General features: G+C 39.7%; 1 protein-coding gene across 1 annotated transcript in view; it reads right to left on the bottom strand.

Annotated features, from left to right (window-relative positions):
• Window positions 1-1,594: 1,594 nt before the first annotated feature.
• LOC148079445 (ephrin-A5b-like) overlaps window positions 1,595-23,530 on the bottom strand; it is a 64,820-nt gene continuing 42,884 nt past the window's right edge. The window contains exons 2-5 of the mRNA XM_087791007.1: window positions 12,652-12,944; window positions 5,576-5,641; window positions 5,411-5,491; window positions 1,595-3,856 (exon numbers count right to left, since the gene is read on the bottom strand). Coding sequence (XP_087647133.1) covers window positions 3,720-3,856; window positions 5,411-5,491; window positions 5,576-5,641; window positions 12,652-12,944 — 577 coding nt within the window. The 3' untranslated portion in view covers window positions 1,595-3,719. The remainder of the gene's footprint in view (window positions 3,857-5,410; window positions 5,492-5,575; window positions 5,642-12,651; window positions 12,945-23,530) is intronic.

A 23,530-nucleotide genomic window follows, 5' to 3' on the forward strand; every position in this document is an offset into this window, starting at 1 on the left:
GGTTCTAAAACCACATAAATGACACCATGAAGGTCCAGTTATTGAAGGTTGTTGGTTCTAAAACCACATATATGACACCATGAAGGTCCAGTTATTGAAGGTTGTTGGTTCTAAAACCACATATATGACACCATGAAGGTCCAGTTATTGAAGGTTGTTGGTTCTAAAACCACATATATGACACCATGAAGGTCTAGTTATTGAAGGTTGTTGGTTCTAAAACCACATATATGACACCATGAAGGTCCAGTTATTAAAGGTTGTTGGTTCTAAAACCACATATATGACACCATGAAGGTCCAGTTATTGAAGGATGTAGTTTCTAAAACTAAAAATCTTTTTTTTTTAAATGGTTTACTTTCTGTTGCACTTTTCATTCCTTTTCCATCCAGCTTTTACACTCAATTTTTTTTTCAAGCAAGATGTTTTATATATATATATATATATATATATATATATATATATATATATATATATATATATATATATATATATATATATATATATATATATAAAACATCTTGCTGGAAAAATATATTTTGTTTTATTATTATTATTATTATTTTTTGTCTTATTCTTGTCTTGGCTTAAAAAAACATATTGTTTTACGTTTTTACCTAATTTTCTTCTTTATTTTAACATGCTTTTACTTTAAATGACAAAAGGTTTACTTTTTCTCTTGACTATGCTTTTTTCTGGACCTTTTTCCTTTACTTTTTCCATGTCTTTTGCCCACAAATTTCTTCCTCTATTATACAGTCCAACCTTTTATTTTTATATGTGTATTTGAACCACGTTTTCCCTTTTACTTATTGACTCTTTCTTGGCTCTTTTAAATATTTTAGCGACAAATCCTTATTTTAGTGCACAATTCTTTCTTGTCTTCAAAAAAAAATCCTCTACCTATTTTACCTTTTTTTTTTCTTTTAACCCGGTTTTATTTTTACTTTAAATGAAATTATGTTTCTTTTTATCTGTTGAGTTTTTCTTTTTTTCTAAAACCTTTTTGCTTTACTTTTGACATTTTCATACCTTTTTTCTTCAACGTGAATTTCTTACTTTTTTCAGGCAATCATTTATATTTATATATATTTTTAAACTTGTACTTTTATGACTCTTGTTTGGCTTTTCTTCTTCCTAAACTTGTTTATCTTTACCTTATCGTCACCTCCTTACTGATCTACAAAACATTCTTTCCATTTTTCTGAGCACCTTTGGAAACTAGTGTTTTTTCTCAACCTTCTTTGCTTCACCAACCCTTTCCTCCCCCATTAACAACATCGTTTACCTTTTTCTTCACTTTTTTCTTCGTTTTCCAAGCATCCAGGAATGTTGTTTGTACCCGTCAGAGACTCTTGTTAGTCGAACCATCAGATGTGTTTAAAACTGTCCTGATCAGTCGTATAAAGTTAAGTTGTTCAACTTCCTCTTTTCGTTTTCCATATAAACCTAAAACCGCTTCATTGAGAACATCTTGTCGTCCACTGGAGGAGCTTTGATGTCCTTCCTGGTTCCAGGATAAAATGTAGGAAAAACAAAACACTTGAAGAACATCTGACAAAAACACACAAAAAACAACAAAGACTCCACAACGTCAACGACAAAGAAATATTTATTAAACTTTTTTGTTGCAGTTAGTTATAGCTGCTCAAACACGTGTATATACAAAAAAATGGCATCTTTGTAGAAAAATCTAAGGTGGGACTGAGCGGGAACTGAAGTCGGGAATCATTAGGCACGAGGTTACAGTTTCTGAATGGATCTTGTAAAAGACAAAAAAAACAACCCAGAAGGTGGTTCAAATCTGGTGGCACGAAACTACCGAGACCTTCTCGCTAAAAATATTTCCTGTCGCCGTCGAGCTTTGAAGCCGAACACGCCGTTACTAAGTTCCCACGTTTTTTGGACGTTTTTTTACTGGAATAAAAGTGGTGATCATGTCTTTACGGAGTTATAGAAAATATACTGTATAAAACAAGCAGAAGCATTTTTGTAAATATCAAACATTGACCTTTTTTCTTTTTTTTTCTCTCTAAAAGAAGTTATCTTTGGATACACAGTATCCACTGATCTGATTGGTGGGTTTTTTTTCGGGAAGGAGTCGTCGATGGATCTGAATCCTACCCCGGTGCGGTGAAGTGAACTTGTTTGGTAAATAATCTGCTTACATCATTGATGTAGATTGAGGCTAGCAAAAACAGCCGCGCGCTGCTCAAGCTTTGGATTATTTTGTTTTTTTTAGGGGGGGGGGGGTCTGGGGGGGAGGGTTGATTCATGTGCTTTAAAAAAAAAAAAAATGTTCCAGTTATAATTCACAACACAGTGACATGCAGATGCTGAAGTGACGGGCAGGTGATTTACAAGGATGGATTAATATCGAGGGTGAGAACAAGAGCCGGCTCCCCCTGCTGGTCAGCTCGAGCGAGAACATTGATAAGTGTTTGAAAAATTATTAAAAAAAAAAAAAATCATAAACAAGACACTTGTAATAATCGGGACGTATGACTCGCTGACGTTAGAACTTTCCTACTTCACGTGCTAACCGTGCTTGAGATCAACCTTTTTTTTCGACCTTCAAGACGACCTTGTTGTTGCGCAGACTCGGCAAGAAAAAGCGAGAAACGATGGAGAAAATCTCGACGCGAAACCATCAGAGGTGTGAATTCAAGATGTCTGCCGCCTCACTCGAGCTGCTCAACAACAACAAAAAAAAAAGCCTACATTTTTTTTTAAGTGGACACATCCCTGAATAAACATTTGTTATGTACAATATGTGTTACCATGACAGTGATTCACAAAAGCAAACTAAACCTACACGTGTGGCATTCGTTAATGACAAACACTCATGACGACCTCTTTTTCTTTCTTTTAGTTTAAAAATCATTCCAAAAAAAAAAAAAAACTGAAGAAAACCGCGTGTGTGTGTTGACCGTACCGGATGTTTGTTTTTTTTGTGTTTTTTTTATCTCGTCTAGCTATCGTACGTACAGAAGAGAGAGAGAGAACCAAAGAAACGTCACAATAAATAGGAGAAATATCTAAATACTGTACACCGTGTCGGCTGCTACCATGTCCATGTATTAAAGACCAAAAATCACTTCTAAACCAGAACTAACAGATCAGTGCCTTTTCGTTTTTTCTTTTTTTTCTTTTTTTTTGTTTTCAAACTTCTCAACGAGCGTCTTCCACAGATAACACATGCGACTCTTTTTTCTTTTTTTTTAACCTGAGGAGAAGGTTTGTATTGCGAAAGGCCTGCCTCGTGCCCCCGGCAACCGTCGCCTAGCAACAACTCTTTTTCATGTTTGGCCCATATGAGATGTCCGAGATATCTTGGATGTTGATGGAGGAACAGAAGGAAATGTGGTAAACTCTGAAGGATCCTTCTTCACTCTTTAGACACAAGAGTGGCGTGTGTGTAGGTGTGTGTGTGTAGGTGTGTGTAGGTGTGTGTGTGTTTGGACACACTGCATACTGTCAACAGTAGAAAGTCTCGCGTGGAGAGTCTCGTTCAAAGGCGTGTAAATGATGGAAGGCTTCGAGAGTCTCTTCCTCTCGCGGTGGAGAGATTGTCAGTGGTTGATCTTTTTCTTCTTCTTCTTTTTTTTTTTTTCTTTTTTCTTCTTTTTTTAAAGTGCTCCTTGGCGGGAGGGGTTGCAGAGCAGGGCGGCCTGTGGTCCGGTCAGGACAGTGCATTGGAGGCGGGGGGCTCGGCGGCGCTATAAAGACACGGCGGCGTCCAGCAGCAGCGCCAGCAGCACCAGGGCGGCGCCCAACATGGCCACGGACGTCTCTCGCCGGCCGGCCGAGTTCACGTCCCGGCGGCGAGGCTTGGGCGACTCGTGGCTGCTGTCGTCTGTGGAGGAAGACGAGGAGGGATTTAAAACTCACGTGGACGGGAAATGAACACCAGAATAAACTCTTCAGAGTTTTTTTAAACTATATTTTTCATCATATTCCCATGAAATTATATATCAATAAGTGTCATTATTACATTTATTCATATATTGAATTTTCGTTTCCCCTGTTATATAGTAAAATGTATACATTTATTTTTTCCCATATATATATATATATATATATATATATATATAAACACAAAACTGTTCTAATCTAAAATAATGAGAATCTTTTATTAATATGTATTAAATATGGTATTAATAGAATTATAATAATATTTGACTTTTAATGGGGTTCTTTTGCCCCCCTTTCTCCCCCCTTAAAGTTAACAATAAGGAGTTACAATTATATAAACATCCCTTACTTTGTTTGTTTTGAATATTGTTTCAATTTAATCAAAATTGGACATGTTTGAATTTTCATGGGGGTCTTTTAACCCCTCTTTCTGCCCCCTTACAAAGGTGATATACTATATAAAATAAACTTCTCTTATGTTTTATGTATGTTATGGTTTAAATATCACAAAAATTTGACCCATGTAAATTGTCATGGGGGTATTCCGCCCCCTTTAACCCCCCTGATTGAGTCGCCCTCCCCCCTTCACTGAGAGGTGAGTAGTATATACGTACTAAATTTGAACAATCAGTTTTGCCTATTAAAAGTTGTATATATTTGAATTTTCATTAGGGTCTCTCTCCCCCTTAAGCCCCCCTTAAAATTTAATAATAGGAGCTGCAATTCGAAATCTCCCTTACTTTGTTTGTTTTATATATAGTTCGAATTTAATAGAAATTGGACATGTTTTTTTCATGGGGGTATCCCTCCACCCTTTTCCTCCCCCTTACATTTTGGAAAAAGGAGCTGTTATACTGTAACCTATCTTACTTTGTATGTATTAAATATGGTTTGAATGTAATCAAAATTGGACATATTGGAATTTTTAATGGGGGTCTTCCGCCCCCCTGCCTCCCTCCTTGAGTCCCCCTGATTGAGTCCCCCTCCCCCCTACACTAAGTGATCAGTAGTCAACTTTCTAGATTTCAATTAGGAATTTTGCCTCTTCAAGTTTGGACATATTTGAATTTTCATGGGGGTCTTCTGCGCCCCCTTCAGCCCCCTCAACCTTTACCCTTAAGATACCTAAGAATGTTAACTTCTTTACCCACTTGTCTATTTCTTACTTTCATATCTTCTCACAAGAAGATACAACAGAAGCACACAATACAAAAACACAAATCCTGACTCACACAGACGCTACTGCAGGAATAAACATGCACAGACATGCAGACACAAACAAACATGCCAAGACACACACTACACCCGGTTACACAAACATGTCAAATATGAGCACACAAACGCCGGGGACGCGCACACACAACGATACATCAAAGTCACACATGCACATCAGAAACAGTGAAGAATTCAAAGGCTCAAGACGAGTAAATATGAATTCACCCGAAAACATTCCCAGCGACACACACACACACACCACACACACACGTCTACACACCTCTAGGTTCTAGAGAGTTGTGTGAGTTGTCGTTGAAGTCGACTCCCTCCTGCACGCTGCCAGAGTTCCTCACACAGTTGTCTGCAGAAGACAGGCAGAAGAGATTAGCTGAAGCCGCTCGCTCGCTCGCACATCACTCGCAGGCCGGCGGAGGCGCAGACTTACTCTGAGGCCGGACGAAGACTTTCAGTCGGAGGCAGCTGCGTCGTCCCTTGGAGTCGGTCAGGGAGGCTGTGGAGAACACACACGTACCTCAGTATATATGAAGGTTTTTAAACACATTTCACTTCTCGCTGAAAAAACCATCAAGCTCATCATAATTCATTATTTTATTTTCAACTTCCCCTCTCTTTCCTTCGGCCTCATTTCTCTCGTTCACCGTCATGGAAAGTTGAAGATTGATGTTGTCCTTGAGCAGGAGCCCCCCAGACACGAACAACAACAACAAGAAAAAAAAACTTCAAACTCATCAGAATATATCAAATTCCACCATAAAGTTTGACGCGCGGTTGATCAGCGTTGACAGCAGGAGTGATTTCATGAGTCGAGGCAGGAGGAGCCGTCGAGCGGAAGAAACACTGATCCTGTCGCTCACACCAGTGGATTTTAAGTCCAGTGGAAAATGTTCATTATGACCAAAATAAGCTTCATGAGAATCAGGATTCTATAGCAGGGACATTTATTCTTTTAGTAGCATTTATGTTGATGCTATTTTAGGAGGAAACGTTACTAAAATAACAATTAAAAATGAAGAAATAAACAAAAAAGATAAGAAAGGAAAAGAGAAAGAAATACCAAGTTAGGAAAATAGTGTGGCTACGAATAAGGATTTTCTTTTCTGCAAGAAAGCTAGAAAAAAATAAAACAAGAAAGCATGGACATGTTAAAAATAAAGTTTTTCTGAAAAAAGGTAAAGAGGGGGAGGCATGAAAAAGTAAACAGGCAATGAAGAAAAGAAATTGGGATGGTGAAAAAAGATGTTAAACAAAGAAGGTTAAAAGAAAAAGTTGACAAAAAAAAGGACAGGAAACATGGTCATGGGTGGAAAAGAAATAGGGGGGCATTAAGAGAGAAAAGGTAGAGGCAAAAAAGGCCATGAGAAAGACAACAGGGAAAGAAACAAAAATAGACCTGTTAAAAAAGGTTTAAAGAAAAAAGAAGGGAAATAGTAATAAAAGGGTGGGTGGAAATAAAGAAAATACAAGTAATAAAGGTAGGGAGAAAAAGTTGAAAAAAGTTAAGGAAGAAGGCAAATGAAAAGACGTGTAACTGAGAAAGAAAAAAAATAGACCCGGTAAAAAAAGTTTGAAGAAAAAGTTAAAAAAAAGAAGGGAAACAGTAATGGGTGGGAAAAATAGGGTGAAAATGAAGAAATACATGAAGCAAGAAAGGAAAAAAGCCAAGACAAATAGTAATAAAAAACTTGTTTATATATATAGAAAAGTCCAGATGAAAATCTGGTACAGAAAACAATAGGCTGGGTGGAAAATAAAGAAAATAAGCACAAATGGTGAAACAAAAAATTAAAAAGTTGAGGAAAAAATACAGGAAACAATCATGTGTCATCAAGAAAAAAGAAAGTAAGAAAGGTAGGGGGGGAATGTTGAGGAAAAAGAAAACAAGTAAAGAAAAAATATACCCGGTGGAAATAAAGAAAGTAAGCAGAAGGGGTGAAATAAAATAAATAAATACAGGAAACGATCACGAGTTTGGGAAAAAGGGTAGATAAAAATAAAGAGAGTAAGGATGGAGGTAGAGGGAAAAGTTGAGGACAGAGACATGAAAAAGAAAGGTTAAAAAAGGCATGATAGGCATATTTTTGAGGTGACTGTGTTTCCCACGTGTCACTTAAGCGCTGACTCAACGATTCTCCGGCAGAGTTTTCAAAGTAGCATCGCATCAGAAAAGTGGCCATTATTCCCACACAGTTACCGACTCGCAGGACGATTAGTCGGAGGAATACTGATGGAGCTGCTTCACTTTGTTTTCACCCTCCACATCCAATTTCCTGTCGTCGCTGGTTGTTAAAGTCAGAGCAGATTAAATCTCTTGTTGCTCGTAATCATCCGGTGGAGCCGAGGAAATGAATCTCCACTGATGTGGAATTAATGACGGATAATCTCAGGTATCTCCACTTTTTTTTTGTTTCTATCTCCAGGAATGATCTTTTATCTGGACATGTTCGGAGACCAACGCCCAAGACTGTCTCACCACGACTCTCACGCCAGACGCTCCCCCTTGTAAAGTCGCCGCCGGGGGTTTTTTGGCCTGGAAATATTTGAAGAAGTGGTACGAGAAGTGATGTCAATCACGCCGCGTCAGCAAGTATCGAGTGTCTCAACCCCGGAGGACACAAGAAACTCTTTGTCTCCGTTTCCTCCTCCGCGGTGTCGTCCACTGTTATCCCGGCGTAATTGTAATTGAGTCATAAAAATGTCCGTCACGCGCGAATGACGTGATTGACAGGTAGACTGAGGCGGGACTGTTGACAGAAGAAACCGCACGAGGACTTCGAGTCCGACTCTGCTGGGAAAACATGTTGTTTTAAACCATCGGCTCAGATACTTCTGTTTCAGTCCTACTGTTGGAGCCTCTTTATGAAGGAATATCATTCATAAATGTTGTTTATTATACACTATATATACATTAATGGTTCCTGGACGAGGGTAAGGGTTCGCATACAGGTCCCTTGTTATAGTAGCGGTGACGTTCTGAGTAGTACTAGTAGTAGTAGTAGAAGTGACCATTTTTGTTTTGTGCTTTTTTAAATAATTTAACTTTTTAACATCATTTATTTGAACTAAACCCTCTCTCAGTAACGGTGACCTGATCAGCTCCCGTAATGCTTTGCCGCCCAGCCAACCAATCACAGCGGTCGATCACTTTAAACGTATATTTTAAATGCAGTATTGTTGTCGTATATAACAGTCCACTGTTGTGTCGGCACCATGAGTAAGACGGGTGCTGTAGTTAGAATTAATTTAGAACTACGACAGGGAGATTTAATTTGATTAAGTTAATACAATATATTTGATGTTTGAAGATGTAGTACTGTGTGCAAAAACAGCAACGTCGCGGTTGAACATAATATTTTGACAGACCACTGTACTTTTTTTTATACATGTATCAGCAGCACTTTAGCCAGTTATTAATTATAATCAAATACTTACCAGTAGGTTTTCTATCCTAGGCTGGTAACTGGAATATTTAACTGCAACTAAGGAAGGTATTATTTTAATATTATTATAATTAGTTCAAGTTTTACCGAATATATTGATCTAAAAACAACCTAAATTATAGTTATGATTTATTCAATACAAGGTAATATATATTATTATATACAATAGTTAGATATTTCTCCATTTTCTTTGGTTTGGTTAAAAGTCAAAAGTTCACTTTTTAAAGTTTTATTTTATTTATTCAAAGTCAGGACAGAATTGAAGTTGTAACTCTTCTCCATTGGTAAGTAAACGTGTTGATTTTTAAAGCGGAAATACATTTTTCTGATTTATCCTGTATATTACTGTATATAATTGATGTTCTTATTACACATTATTTCATTCAGAAATAAGATGGTTGTGAGAAAGTAACATCTAAAGTATTTTATTATTATATTTATTTATTATTTTAGTTAAAAGTACAGTTTGTTTCTTTTGTAAGTACAAAGAGTTACTTATTTTACACATGGAAAATAAGATGAAATTCATTTAAGTTTAAAAAAGATATTTAAATAATAGATTTGTGATTTTATCAAACTTTAAGTGTTCGTGGTAAATAAATGAATAAAAGTAACAGCGTGTGTCAATCAACTACACTTAAAGTTAAGTATATATTCACTAATCTTTCTTCATCACTCTGTTTATTGCTTCTTTTCACCAAAAGAAAAACATGTTATTTTTGTAGCTTAAGTGTTTAAACAGTTAATGAACGAAACCAGAAAAATGCTCCTCAGAACGTTCTCGGTTGAAAAAACATTTGAGCGAGTTGAGAACATCTGCTTTTGAGGGCGTTTAATTGTGATGTATGGTTTAATAAATGTTATGGAGGGCGTAGGTTGAGCCTCCATCCAGGAAAATCACACCTTCACTCCATCACGGGAACAATTACTGTCTCCTCCGTCATCGTCCGAGGTCAGAGTCTGGCTGCTCGGGCCCTCCAGCGCCGGAGCATTACTCAGGTGGTTCGGGCACTTCCTGGGCCCACGATGACAGACAGAACCTCGGCGCTAACGCGCTCAGACACACTTAACCGGTTCAGTCAGGTACCCTGCGCCGGCGCTGGTCACACAGTCGGACACGCCGGGCTCGGGCCGGGGAGCTGCGAGTTTAACTCGGATCAGATGTTTTTCATTTCACGTTATCTCGCAGGAACACAGTCTTTTGTGTTCGCTCGGGCTGAAAGGACTGGGCCGCTCGGCTGGTGTCCATATCATTATCTGGGAAGATCTGGGCGAGGGAACCGGGCGTTCGCGGCAACACTGGCTTTACAGTGAGACACGGGTGGGGGGGGGGTAAAGAGGGGGGTCGGACTCTCCACTGTCTTCTCTGAAAATTGGATTTCTATCCCCTGAGATTAGGATCAGGCTTCCCTGCGGTCCTGCTAGAACAACATGCCTCCCTTTGAGATGCCGGGGACTTGGGTGTCACTTGACCTCCGACCTACTCGGACCGGTCTTAAATTTTCGGACCGGACCGCCCGCAGGTCTCCATCTGCCTGCCTGACGGATCCAGGATCCAAGTACAGGTGTCACCTATTTGACGTGCCCCCCCCCCCCCCCTCACCCCACCACAGAACCCCCCAGCCCCGGGCGGACCTCCATCTCGGCAGCAGGAGACAAAGAAGCTTCTGTCTCCGTGAAGCCCATTCAAGATGTCACTTACATGACGACTCAACAGATTCTCAAACCACGTACAATACTGGGATTATCCTCCTGTATTGTGGCTTCAGCCGACACGGAATGCGACACGGACACCAGCAGCTGATGAAACACAACGTTTTGAACGTTTTGAAGTTCCATAGGAATATTCCTAAAATAACAAATCCTAATATTCCGAGACAATAACAACAGCAAAAAGTGATTTATGGAAGCGTATCAGTGCCATCAGAATATTGATGGTTGATGTGAGTTCTTCTACTAGAGCGGCTCAGAATTCTCGCTGCAGAGTTTTTGTATTAACTGTAGGCGAGACAGATCCTTCTTGTTTAGACACTTTTTAAACTTTAAATTTCAATTATTTTTTGATAACTTAATGTAATTATTGTATATTTAAATGTTGTTAAATGTTTTTTTAATAATTGAATTAAAATGTTTAAAAAAAACATATATTTTCAAAATTAATTCATTTTTAATATATATATACAGTATTTATAAAATCCGCTATTACAATTTCCATAATTTAAAAAGACATTTCTAACTTCAATCTTTTTTTTATTTGTATGCCTTTTAAATTAAATATAATTCAGCCAAATGTGGTGTCAGTATTTTATATTGAATTTAAAAGACTACCATTAAAAAATATAGAATCCAGGAAAAGCATTTTTTAATTATTTTTTATAAATAAATCAAATTCTATGTGTAAAAAAAAAATCTGTTCAATTTGAATATATTTGAATTTCTAAACTAAAATGTTTAAAACCAAAATAAATTCAACTTTTTTAGTTGTAGTTAGTAAAGTAACCATTGGGTTTAAATATTTAATAAACATAAATGTAACCTTTAAATGTAGAAATGATTGAATTCAGTAAACAATACATTTATTTGAAAAAACAACAACATTTCAATAAAAAGTTTTGATATTTAACATGTTAACTTTAACCAATATTCTCATGGCACTGACATACTTCCAGACATAGACTTGTGTTTATCGCTGCGCTCCATATAACTGGCTTCAACTTCTAAAGTCCGAGGGCGCGAGTGTCACATAAGTCCACCCGGGGGGGCCACTGTGTCTTCAGCAGACCTCTCTCTTCTTCTGCCCCCCCCACCCTCTCTTGGAACAACACGACTCTCCAGCTGCTTGTTTTTCCTGAGTGTAGCTCAGGAGGAGGGTTAGAAAGCCGAGCTGGCGCTCTTCGCTCCCCAAACCTCAACGGCGACTCATGTTTTGGCGAAAACTCACGTTACAGAGACTTCCAAAACATTATTTTCCATTCCAGCATTCCCGGGAAGACACGGATACTCCGCTCCGATCCGAGCAGAACATAAAAAGAAACTAATTAAATACACGTTTAAGTCAAATAAAGCCCAGTCCCCTGAATTGTAAACAGAGAAGAAAATATTTTGTCCTGACAAAAGAACCGCTTGTTCTCTGGCCCCGGGGCCACATGTGGCCACTGAGAGCCTCACTCTTTTTCCAGATGAAAATATTAAACCATTTTTAAACTAAATATTTATCCGTCGATGCGGTGCCCTGAAACGTATCCGCTACTTATTTGTGATCCTCTTCATTGAACATGCATACCTCCCCCAAGGAGCCCATTTTACAAAGAAACGTCTCATCAAATTAACTTTGTAAGAGTCGTGGTTATTGGTTCCTAAACCGGGATTCAAACCAACGTCTTTACAAGGACATGGAACTTCTATCCGAGTTTATCGTGCACTGAATTTAGATTACGTTAGGTAGAACTTTATTGATCCCTCAGGAAGTCTCCTTCGGGAAATTGTTTTTTTTTCCAAATAGCCACAGCAATACAGCAATTATTCATAAAAATAAAGAAAAATAAAATAAGAACAAGAACAAAGAGAAATAAAGAGAAGAAGATGATACAATTTTATTTTATTTTACTTTATTTTAATTATTTAATTAATTAATTAATTTTACTTAATTTTATTTAATTGTATTTAATTTAATTTTATTGTATTTAATTTGATTTAATTTTATAATTTTATAATTTTATTTTACACAAGCCGTGTTTTACTGATGGGATCTTGACGGGTAAGTTGTATTTCTAACTAACATCGTAAATCCAAGTAGTACTACAGTAACACTATCAAAATAAATATTCTCCAATAATCAGAATGAGTCAATTCCATCGAAATATGAAAGTAAAATAACCTAAATATTCTCAGATCAAAGGGTAAATTAATCCTGTATGTATTTATTTAACTTAAAATCTAGTTTCTCTTAGTATCTATTGATATTATTGGGTCATTATTAGGTTTTATTTTGCATGTTTTACCCTAGATATGAAGTGATGCTATGAAAATGAGTCGATTTTTCCGCGGTGGTTTTTGTACTCACATATGTAGTAGTACTCGCGGCCGGGGCGGAACTCGAAGCCCAGGGAGAAGGGGGTGAAGAGCTGGAACTTCTCGGAGAACTTGAGCGGTCCGTTGGGCGACAGCGGGCTGTTGCAGTCCCAGCGCTTGAAGCCCTTGGCGGTGTGATCGCACGAGATGTAGCCGTCGTAGTTCACCATGTACAGCACGTAGCGCTCGGCCCTGTCGTCCGACATGGGGTTCATGTAGTGAGGGCAGTAGACGTCCAGGTAGTCGTTGATGCAGACGTCGATGTGGTAGTCTCCGCGGTAGAACCTGGAAGAGAGAGAGCGGTTAGTCGTCTGTCAAGAAAGTGTTTTTTTTTAACAGTTGAAGTCAATGATTTTCATTTGAATGTTCAGGAGAAACATTTTAACGATGAAAATAATATTATTTTTTTCTGTGTAAACACCAATATATCCTATAACAAGCCACGGCCATGTGAGGGGAACAAGAAGTCCTTAACTAAACTTAACTAAACTGAACTAAAACATTGTTTAATTTTTTTAATAGTGTGGGATTTGTGCAGGCTTTTCCTTGAATTTCTCGAACTCCTGTGTTGTTCTCGGTGTTGTCTTGATCTTTGAAGTATGTACTGTTTTGAGTATTGTTTTGATTGTTAAAGCGCTTTGTGACCCTGGTCTCGAAAAGCGCTATATAAATATATATTACTTACTTACTTACTTACAAAATAATTAACAACAGAAAAAGTCGTCTTCAAGTGATTTTCTTGGCTGGAATGTAAACCCCTTTCTTCAGTCTATAATATCATAATAATATTTTTTTTTTGTGTTTGTAATTTTCTTTTTCTGTAAAACAAAAGCTTAAAAATCTGTGTTAAAACAAAAACAATGCTTCGTAGAGTATCAGAGGCAAGTGTGGTGCATTCAATAACATAGAAAGAGAATCGTAATACGTAAATCTACAGAGAAAAAAATAACTTTTACTGAATGAAAATATAAGTATATAAAGTATAAAGTATATGAACCAATTAACAACATAAAAAGTTATTTTTTTGGCTTCTCAAGTTGACACAGACGAGCATGGTGCGTTCAATAACGTAGGAACAGCTATGGTGCGTTCAACAGCATGAGACGAATAAAATTCACGGGAAAAAAAACAAATAAATAAACAAATTACTGAGGGGAAAAGTACATCTTTTTGTATACTTGCATGGATTATGAAGAGTTTTATTCTGTCTATAAAATGGTTTAAAGTTTATTTATTTATTTATTATTATAATGCAGGGTCAAAACAAAAACAGGCTGGTGCGTTCAGTAATGTAGGGCCAGCTATGGGGCATTTAATAGCGTGGGATAAAATTCACAGAAATATAAAAACTTTTACTGAATGAAAATAATCTCACACAGTTTTCTTCGGTCTATAAAGTAACAAAAAAGAATAATAATAACAACTTTTTGTCTTGTTTACAATTTTCTTTTTCTGTAAAAAATGCTGATTTATATATATATTTTTAAAAAGCAACCAGACCAGTCTTGGTTATGTATTGCCTCCACCATCCTACTAGTGACGCTCGTGTGACGAGGACAGCAGCTGAGGGGAGAGAGGTCACGTATGCAGACGAGGGACGGGAATCGAGCGAGAGACGCCACCACTGCCTCCGATTTTAATTAAAGTCCAAAGCCATCGCCGAGTCCCTTCCGTGACACACACACAGACACACACAGACGCACACACAGACGCACACAGACACACAACTCTCCTGGCACAGTCAGTCACTCCTAAGCCATATATCAATGTCGGCGGCTCCGCTGCGATGACATGTGCTGCCGCTGAAATTGAAGTCCCTCAGCGTTACAGGGCTAATCCCCTGGTTAGCATGTGCCTTTTGCAGATTTAAGAGGCTCCTGCCGCAGAATGAGATTTTCATTAGCTCGCTATGACAGCTTGATGAAGGACCCCCTCGTGGATCCTCCCCGAGTCCGGAGAAATTAGGGCCGTTGTGTCCGAGTGTCCAGGATCTGGGTTGATGCTGAACTAGACCCGGGAGAGTCTTTGTCAGAACACGGGTGTTCCAGGTGGTCCCACCTGAGGAAGGGCCCGAGCGGGGGGGACTCGACGATTGAGGTGGATGTTGAGGTGCAGCTGTTGTTTGACAGGTCGTTCGTGCTCCGGAAGAAGTGGGCAGAGCACGAGAGGGTGTGTGTTTTGTGGCCTGGAGGGAATATCGAATGATGGCTACAGAGATTGCAAATGTGCAGAAGGATTAGTGCTCTGACAGTGAGTGAAGGGACTCGAGGGCAACTCACTGTATGTCAGCCACAAGTTTGGCTTTTTCTTTTTTTTTTTTATAGTCGGTGTATTCATTTCATCGTCACTTTTTACATTTCCTTTCAGTCCGTCTCTCTTTGCTACTATAAAAAAAACTTTAGTTTATCTTAAGTGAGTAAAAAACAAAAGGTTTTTATTTGAATATACTATTAAAAAGTTGTTTTAACCAGCTTGTGTGTTCCCTAGGGAACTTAACCAGTGTTATCTCGAAACAAATGTGTTTGTGGTATCCCTTGTGTTGCCCTCTGGTCAAGGTGATCGACCTCCCGGGCTTCCAGAAATACACACATCACCGGGTCACTTTGACCCAGACTATAACAAGGGTAAAACGCTCTCATTTGTATTGATCACACAGACTTATTAAAAAACTAATATAAGTCAACAATACTGTATTTAAAAAATGACCTTTAATAACGAACAATACAAAACTCAAAGTGATAAATAAAATACATCATCTGAAAAATAAAATAAGTGAGTGCAGACGACAGTAAAACACCAAAATATTAACTTAACTTATCACTTCAATAATTGCTATTGTTAAAAAAGCCCACTTGTTTTCTGTCTCCATTCATTTAAGGTCTTTCCATTCAGTTATAGAGCGTTTTGGTTTTGGTTTCAAAATACCCTAGGATCTTGAACGCACCATAACAATCCCAACGTCATTGAATGCATCATTTGTGTTTGACAAAAAGTGTAACTTTAGGTTAAAGTTTGTATAAAAAAAAAAGAAAATCTGCAAATATTTGTCAATTGATGTCAATAAGGATCCGATAAACGAGTCGATCGGTCGGTTCCGTCCTACACTCTTTCACTCCATCTGCTACTTCCGTGTCGCCCTTCCTGCATTCTCTTCTTAACCGTCGTTAATCTTGGTCAGTTGCTCCGTGTGGCTGATGCTAAATGGTTCAAAACATGTTATTTAAACGTAATATTTGCACAATTCTCTCTCTCCTCTGAGGTGAAAGTGTTCGGAAAAGATGAATCATCTCGCGCCGAAATCAGCTTCCTTCAAACCCTCCCAGACATCCGTCCCCCTCACGTCGCGGTGAAACTAAAGCCATTAAAAAGAGTCTTGTTCCCTCATTTAAAAGTTTCACATCAGGATTTCTACAATTGTTGTTTTGCACTCTGGTTTTGAGGAGGCTATTTAACAAGCCATTAAGCTTTGGCAGGACTGATCGAAACACTTCACACCGCCGTGTTTCCTCTCCCACCGAGCCACGGGAGGTTTGGAGAGCAGATCGGGGGGTTTTTCAGGGAGAAAACAATCAGACCTTGACATTAAATTTAACATTTCGCTTCGGCGGTTCGGAGTCAGTTATAAACGTGTCACAATAAGCTATTAGCGGAGCGCAGCGCCAGGATCTCCAAATCCCTTTGTCTGGAGGATTAATGATCTCCGATTGGCTGAGTGACTCACGGCTTATCAATGAATCTGTAACCTGAGCTCTTAGCAAAGCACATTTCTGGGGATAATCCCTCTTTTCAGTCAGCTCCCTGCTTGTTTGCTTTCTTGATCCCCATCTGGTGCGTTTGCCCCTCGTGTTGGCCCGACGATGGCGGAGGTATGAAAGAGTCACCGCGAGACGGAGAGAGAGAGAGGGAAGGATGGACGGCGTCCAAAACTTGTCTTCAAGAGAAGCACATTTCCTTGACTCATGGACTGTCTGGTAGTTATTAAACGACTCCAGCGTGTTTGTGTCGTCTCAAGTCGATGTCCTCAGACATCTGGGAATCAGGAAAATAAAAGCTGAAACTGGATTCTTTTGTCAGACATTGCTCACATATGTGGTCATTATTACCGTCATGTCTTTAGTTAGCGGCTTTTTTTTTTGGTGTGTGAACCGACTTGAACATTTCAAAAGATATTGAAATAAATTATATATATTCTTCAGGAAATGTTGATGGAAAACAAGGCATTTCAGTGATGTTTCTTGATTAAGGAAAATTCTGAAATAAACTTCATTTATTACTAGTTGACTTGTAACTGATGATGTTTGGTACTTGCAAAAAAACACAAAAACCCTCTGAAAATATGAAATATTAAAACGCAGCATACAGAAAACACACAAAATCTACTTTCATGCAATTGTTATACATTATTTTTGCACCTGTATCTTTCCTCTTCCCAGTTTAGGATTTTTTTTAAATCTTTTTTTTATCTCTAGCTGAGAAAATACTGAATAATTGAAGTTGTTTTTTTAGATTTAATTGTGTGTTTACGAAATTATCTCTTTGGCAGAACTTTGCACCTTTTTAGTGCTTTTGAAGTTTTTAAAGTTAATGATGCAAAAATAAAGAAACTTCTAGTCTGCAAGAGTACACACATATAAACACGTCACATAACTTTTTGTTTCATCAATCCTGCTATACGAAGCTTCATGAAGCCTCAATTTTAGAGTCCACTAGATGGCACTCTTTGATATATTGGTTCTTATATCTTTGGTTTTGAATAAAAACCCTTACATTTAAGCCAAGAGCGCCACCTCCTGGCCTCTGAAAACGAGGCTTCATGAAGCTTCATCACGGTACTACAAGAGTGACGCAGTCAAGTAGTAAAAAAACGAGTGAATAACTTCTGTTGTTTTCTTTTCCGAGTCTTTTTTGACGGCGTTGGCCTCCCGTGGTTCTTCCACAAACACCGACTACACACACAAACACCGAGTGATACTATAACACGCTTGTGTTTTCATAGATGCTCGAGTCAACAAACCCGTGTGAACTGATTCCAACGATAATGAAAATAAACTTCCCGTGGTGCCCACCAGGGGGATCTCTTCGCAGCCGTGTCACCAGAGAGGGGGCCGTCCCCCTTCCTCGCCCCCGGGCTTGGGAGGTTCGCCACCGCACCCCACTGCCCCCCCCCCCCACTATTACCACCCCACCTGGCCGATCATTCACAGCCTCGCTGAGGGGAAGTTTAGGCCATTATTACTTTGTTTGTTAATTATATACACATCTGTCCAAGGGATCCCACCATGTACACACACACACAAGCTGCATGTGTGTGTGTGTGTGTGTGTGTGTGTGCGTGCGCACGGGGCCTCTCTTCACACTGACAGCAGAAAGATGGGAAAATGGAGCCTGTTAGCTAAAGTGTTTCTCCTCAACTGGGAAAAATCCAAGGGGAGGTGAATTATTGACCGCAGATTGGAAACACATTGCAGCGCGTTGGAAACGACACACACACACACACACACACACACTATGATTGATGAGATCTGATGCTGAAAATTACATTATTAAATGTATTCATTTATTGAGCATTGATGTCCAATGATCCACTTTCTTAAATACTTCAGATGAAAAAAACAGCTGTAAAAAGTGTTTCAGTAAAAGCATTGAAATGAATACAAATGTATACTATTTTAAATATATTTTGTTGAGATGAAATACTAAATAAATCTTTTCTTTTTCAAAAGGAAACTACAGTTGCATATATAAACATAACTTAATCATTTTAACAGTATAAAATGCACCTGAATTCACCAGAAATCTAAAAGAAGAGTCAATAGCAACAGAAGAATATCTGTGGTTTGACTGGGCAAAGACAATTTTTCACATTTTTCACAGACATAACCCAGAAACTGAAGCTCTCCGGCTCATACCACAAATGCATGTTCCTCACAAATGTGGCTCCATTTAAAATACGACTTAACAGGCTTTCCAACGATATAAGATTAATTTCCAAGATTCATTGTTTCAACGAAGAAATTACCTGCCAAACACACATATTCCAAGTTTGTTTCTAGACCGGTATACACACAAAAAAAGAACTTTTATCCAGATTGCTCTAATTTATCATTTTATTTCTCTGTTAAATACGTCAAACTATTAAAGCAGAATGGAAGCGGTGTCGATTTCCCCTCCTCTCTGTCTTTAAACATCATCTGCGGAGTCTATTAGTGCTTCGCACAATTTACAGAACGATTCAGACAATTTGAGCTTTTTTTTTTTAATGTCATACTCAAGTCTTTCGACAAAGTGGACGTTAACGTGGTCGTGTCAAACTGGATGTTTACTTCGGGGCCATCAGGGAAGCTCATTAAAAATGCAAACAGCAATTTAAAAAAAGAGTGGATTTTACAGCCTCGTCCTGTTAGCCCGAGTCATTCGGGTGTCAGAGGGGTCGAGGTAACTGAAGCAGCAGGGGGTCCGGGGGGGGGGGGGCGGTGTCACAACACACACATGCACATACAAATGCACCGACATTGTAAAACATCAGGGGTCCCGACAAGCACGGGGAGAGGGGTCGTAAAAGTTGCTCCTAAAGATGGACGCGGTGGTCGCCATGGCGGCAGGAAATCCAAACCGCGGAGGTGTTGCTGTTGACAAATGCGTCGCTCATACCTGAGAGTGAATACACCCCGGCATGTGTGTCGCACACACACCTCCGACACATCTGATGCCACATAACTCCAGGGGGGCCCCCCTCTAGGGGTCACGACCCGAGCTGTAAATGTCCCGTCAGGACGCACCGGTTGAAAGCATTGAAGATGAAAACGTAATCGCGACTCTAACTTGAATAAAAACAAAAACTACGTATGGATTTTTTTTTTCATGAGGCGGTTCCATCAGGTGGCGTCACCGGAGAGGACGTCCCAGGATGCCGCTCAGAGGATATCGATCTGACACCGTAGACGCCGGGCTGAGGTCAGGGGTTAGCGACAGACCATTATTCAGCCCTGGGAGTGTGTTAGGTCGGTGTCTGAGCCCAGGTGACGGACTGACCTCATCGCCATCTATCTTTGGAGCCGCTGAGGAATGGAAGGTGAAGCCGAAAGAGCACTCGGTCTCGCCATGTGTGCGTCGAACGTGTTCCTCACTTCGTACGTGACTTTGCGGGTTTTCAACAGAGACGCTTATAAAATAACAAGGGAATTAGTTTGAGTTTGATATGAAGTTAGTTTGTCTTACATAAGTAAGTACAGACCTTGGAAATGTCATTTTAATGGAATAAAAATTAATGCTATTCATTAGTTATCAACCAAAGTATATCCACAGTATTCCTGTGATGATTCCGATCAAAAATGTGTATAAACGTAAAGAATAAGTTTTAAAACTTGAGGCCCCGTGGATAATTTGTGGCCCGTGAGATGATTACAAGTAGGTAAGTAAGTAAGTCATTTGTATTTATATAGCGATTTCCAGACCAGGGTCAGAAAGCGCTTAAACAATCAAAACAATATTCAATAAAATATATACTTTAAAGGTCAAGATAAATAAGTGGCCCTCCATTTGATGTTGAGTGTTGGAGGAGCAAGGGCCTCAAACTTTGTACAGTGTCACATCACAATTAAAGTCATTATTTATATAGCTTTAAGTATTTATATAGATTAAAAAAACATGTTCAATCAGACTAAGATGGCCTAAATTCTCAAAAAAATAAAAAAAACCATTAAAAAACAACTTAAGTTCCAATTTAGATCAAAGATGTTTGTTAAATAAAACTGACCCCAGCAAACAAGAACTGGCCTCTGGTGGCCCCTGTCCAGTTGAGATATTTATATGTAAAGCTCATAACAGGAACATAGTACAAAAGGTCTTATTTTATATTATTAATATATAATTTTTTATTATAATATTAATAAACTCAAACCATTAATTGTATTTATCTTTAAAAAAATGGGCAAAAACTCAGGTAAATAAACTAGCCTTTAGCAATTAGCGCCACAACTGTAATTTTGATTCGACTCAAAATCTTGTTGTGTTGCTCAAATCTATTGTTGATTCAAAGTTGTAATTTGTGTATCTTATGGTTTACGAAGACGGTGAGCCGCAATAAAACATTTCTAGGGCCACAAAGAAAACTGCCAGGCGGCCGCAGACTTTGATCCGAACCCTTCAGACTCGAACTAAAGGAGTGCGTTGAGTCCATTTGCCAGCTGCTCCTTCTAAACATCCCATCATTGTCTGTTCCTTCATCACATGCTGCACACTTTACTTTTGTCCCTCGAAACTCGTGCTAAGCTAAGCTAAGCTAAGTCCCCCAGATACAGACAGAACAACATTTCTGTCTCGACCTCAACTATGTCGCTCGGGCCGTGATATCTGCTCCGACAAGACGCTCAAGACCCCCTGACCCGCTTCCTGAGGGGACGACCCTAAGGACCCCCTTTTCCCTCTGCACGTTCACTTCACCGCACCCCGGGGAGCGACAGCCCCGACTCCACACACTCTGAACCCGCAAACCACAGGGGGAGAGGGGGGGACGAGGGGGCTGGCACTGAGGAGAGGAACCCACAACGTCTGGTCTCAATCACCCGCCAATGACAAGCTCAGAGAGCCGTCACACACACACACACACTCACACACACATTACTGCACGCACACCAAAACACACCGTAACACCAGCACTTATCCACCAGTGAGGTCTCACACACATCAAAGTGTAGGGGGGTGAGTAATAGGCACTCTGTGGGTGACGTTAGGAGATGTTAAAAAAAAGTGGATTCGGAGAGAAAAGAAAAAGTTGGAAAGAAAAATGAGGTGTAGCATTGAATGGTGAGACAAATGTGTAAGAGGAAGCTGGGATTGTGTGAGAAAAAAAAAAGCCACCGCTGTGAACGACGTGGAAGGAAAAGAGTGCATCTTTGATTTAGGAGGTCTCCCACGGGCCCCGTAACCGCCGGGGTGAGGGGCTGAGGCGGGGGGGGTAGATGTGCCTCTTCTTCTTCAACGGTAAAGACATCAACATGCTGAACTATTAAACACAAGATGAGGAACATTTATAAATATTTGCTCAGCGATATGGACCACTAGGGAGGATTTATTATGGGGTTTCTTCTTTTTTTTTCTTTCTTTTTTTTGGGGGAAATCTTGGCAGCTCTATCCGCACGTCGAGTAGGGAGTGAGGGGGGAGGAGGGCGTAATTCACAAAATATGAGTTGTTTGTCAGTGGAAAAGACAGAAAAACATGTTTAATTACGATGATTGAATAAAAAGGGGCGACAAAATCCTAGTGGTTCAATCCCAGATCCAGATAGGGGTGTTAAAGTTGTGTCCCTGAGCAAGACGCGTTGCGGCCTACTCCCGTCAAAGCGTGATTTTCAAAAGAGCACATGCAACATCATGTAAGTTCTAAACATAGAAGTGCCTTTTGGCACATACGGTCTATTTTCATTAGATTTCATGATGTATAGTCAGTTTAAATAGGAGGAAAAAACACTGGATTTGTCATCTTTGGATTACAGTAGAAAATTAAAAGTAAAATAAAAATTTAAACTGGTAATTTATTTAACAATTATTAATTGTAATAAAGTTTTTCGCGTCATCCAGGTCTTTTTTTTAGCTCGTGTAGTAGGACTTGGTTGCCTCAATGGTTTTAAGTGACACCCTCTCCAACTACCTTTCTACTAGTGATGCGCTGATGAAGATGTTTTATTTATTTTGTTCACAAAATATGAGTCGTTTGTCAGTGGAAAAGACAGAAAAACATGTTTAATTAAGATTATTACAGAAAGGGGTTTTAAAGTTGTGTCCCTGAGCAAGACGTCTTCCCTGCGTTGCGGCCTACTCCCGTCAGAGCGTGATTTTGCAAGTTAAAAGTTGCTTTTTAAATATTCATATTTAATTCCGATCCATGCGTGTCCGGGTGAAGCACCGGTGACCCCCCCTCCCCCCGCTCGGATCACGACGCCAGTCTCCGAAAAGAGCACATGCGACATCATGTAAGTTCTAAACATAGAAGTGCCTTTTTCGGAGTGCCGAGCATGCCAGTGCCCCGAGCAGCACCACCTGGTCCGTTCAATCCAGTTCCCCCCTCGCACCACCAGCTTCCCTTCCTCGCCGTTCCAACCCGGAGACCGGGCACACTTCCCTGCCTCGCGAGTGTATTTCACAGCCACTGTGGCGTGTCGACACCAGCCGAGGGTCTTCGTGTGTTCAGCCCGAGGGCCACAGAGGTGCCGGAGTTGGAACATGGAGTGGGGGGGGGGGGGGGGTGAATCGCAATGCATAGAGAATGGATTCCCACGGCCACCAAGCAAGCCCTGAACATTTGAAACATACTAAATATGTACTTACGGACACACACACACAGTGACGACCAGAGCGAGGTGATGCCTCGGCTCAAGTCTGGATAAATGGATTTCAGTCAATAGTCCCTGCACTGAGCGAGGATACAACAGGAGGCGGCGACTGGAGATCCAGGTCACACCACAGGGACTACCAAAAAATAGTTCATTTTCTGATGAATTTTCCTGGAAATTGAATATGAAATGAGTTTATTTAGGAGAAAGACCATAAATAAAGGGAGAAAAGGGAGTTTTAAAGGAGGGATTAGATCTCCTGCTTTTGGGTTTCATCAGCTCGCACCACTCGCTCATCCTGGTAGTGAGGGGTTCAGCGGGGGGTCTTCGCCTTATTATGCAGCTCTGGTTGATGAATACCGAGCTCCAGTGAGCTTTTTTCTTTTGGGGGGGGTGAGAATGTGGGGAGCAGATAACCAGATTTCACACAAATCAAAAGTGGGCAGATCGACCAGGTTATTGCAACCAGTCAGTCAAACGTCACCATCGTCAGGACGATAACAACCTCCTCTGTTCTCCTGCCCAGCGAGGCAGCCAATA

The sequence above is a fragment of the Callionymus lyra genome, chromosome 5 (genome assembly GCF_982586985.1).
Source record: "Callionymus lyra chromosome 5, fCalLyr1.hap1.1, whole genome shotgun sequence".
Taxonomy (NCBI): Eukaryota; Metazoa; Chordata; class Actinopteri; order Syngnathiformes; family Callionymidae; genus Callionymus; species Callionymus lyra.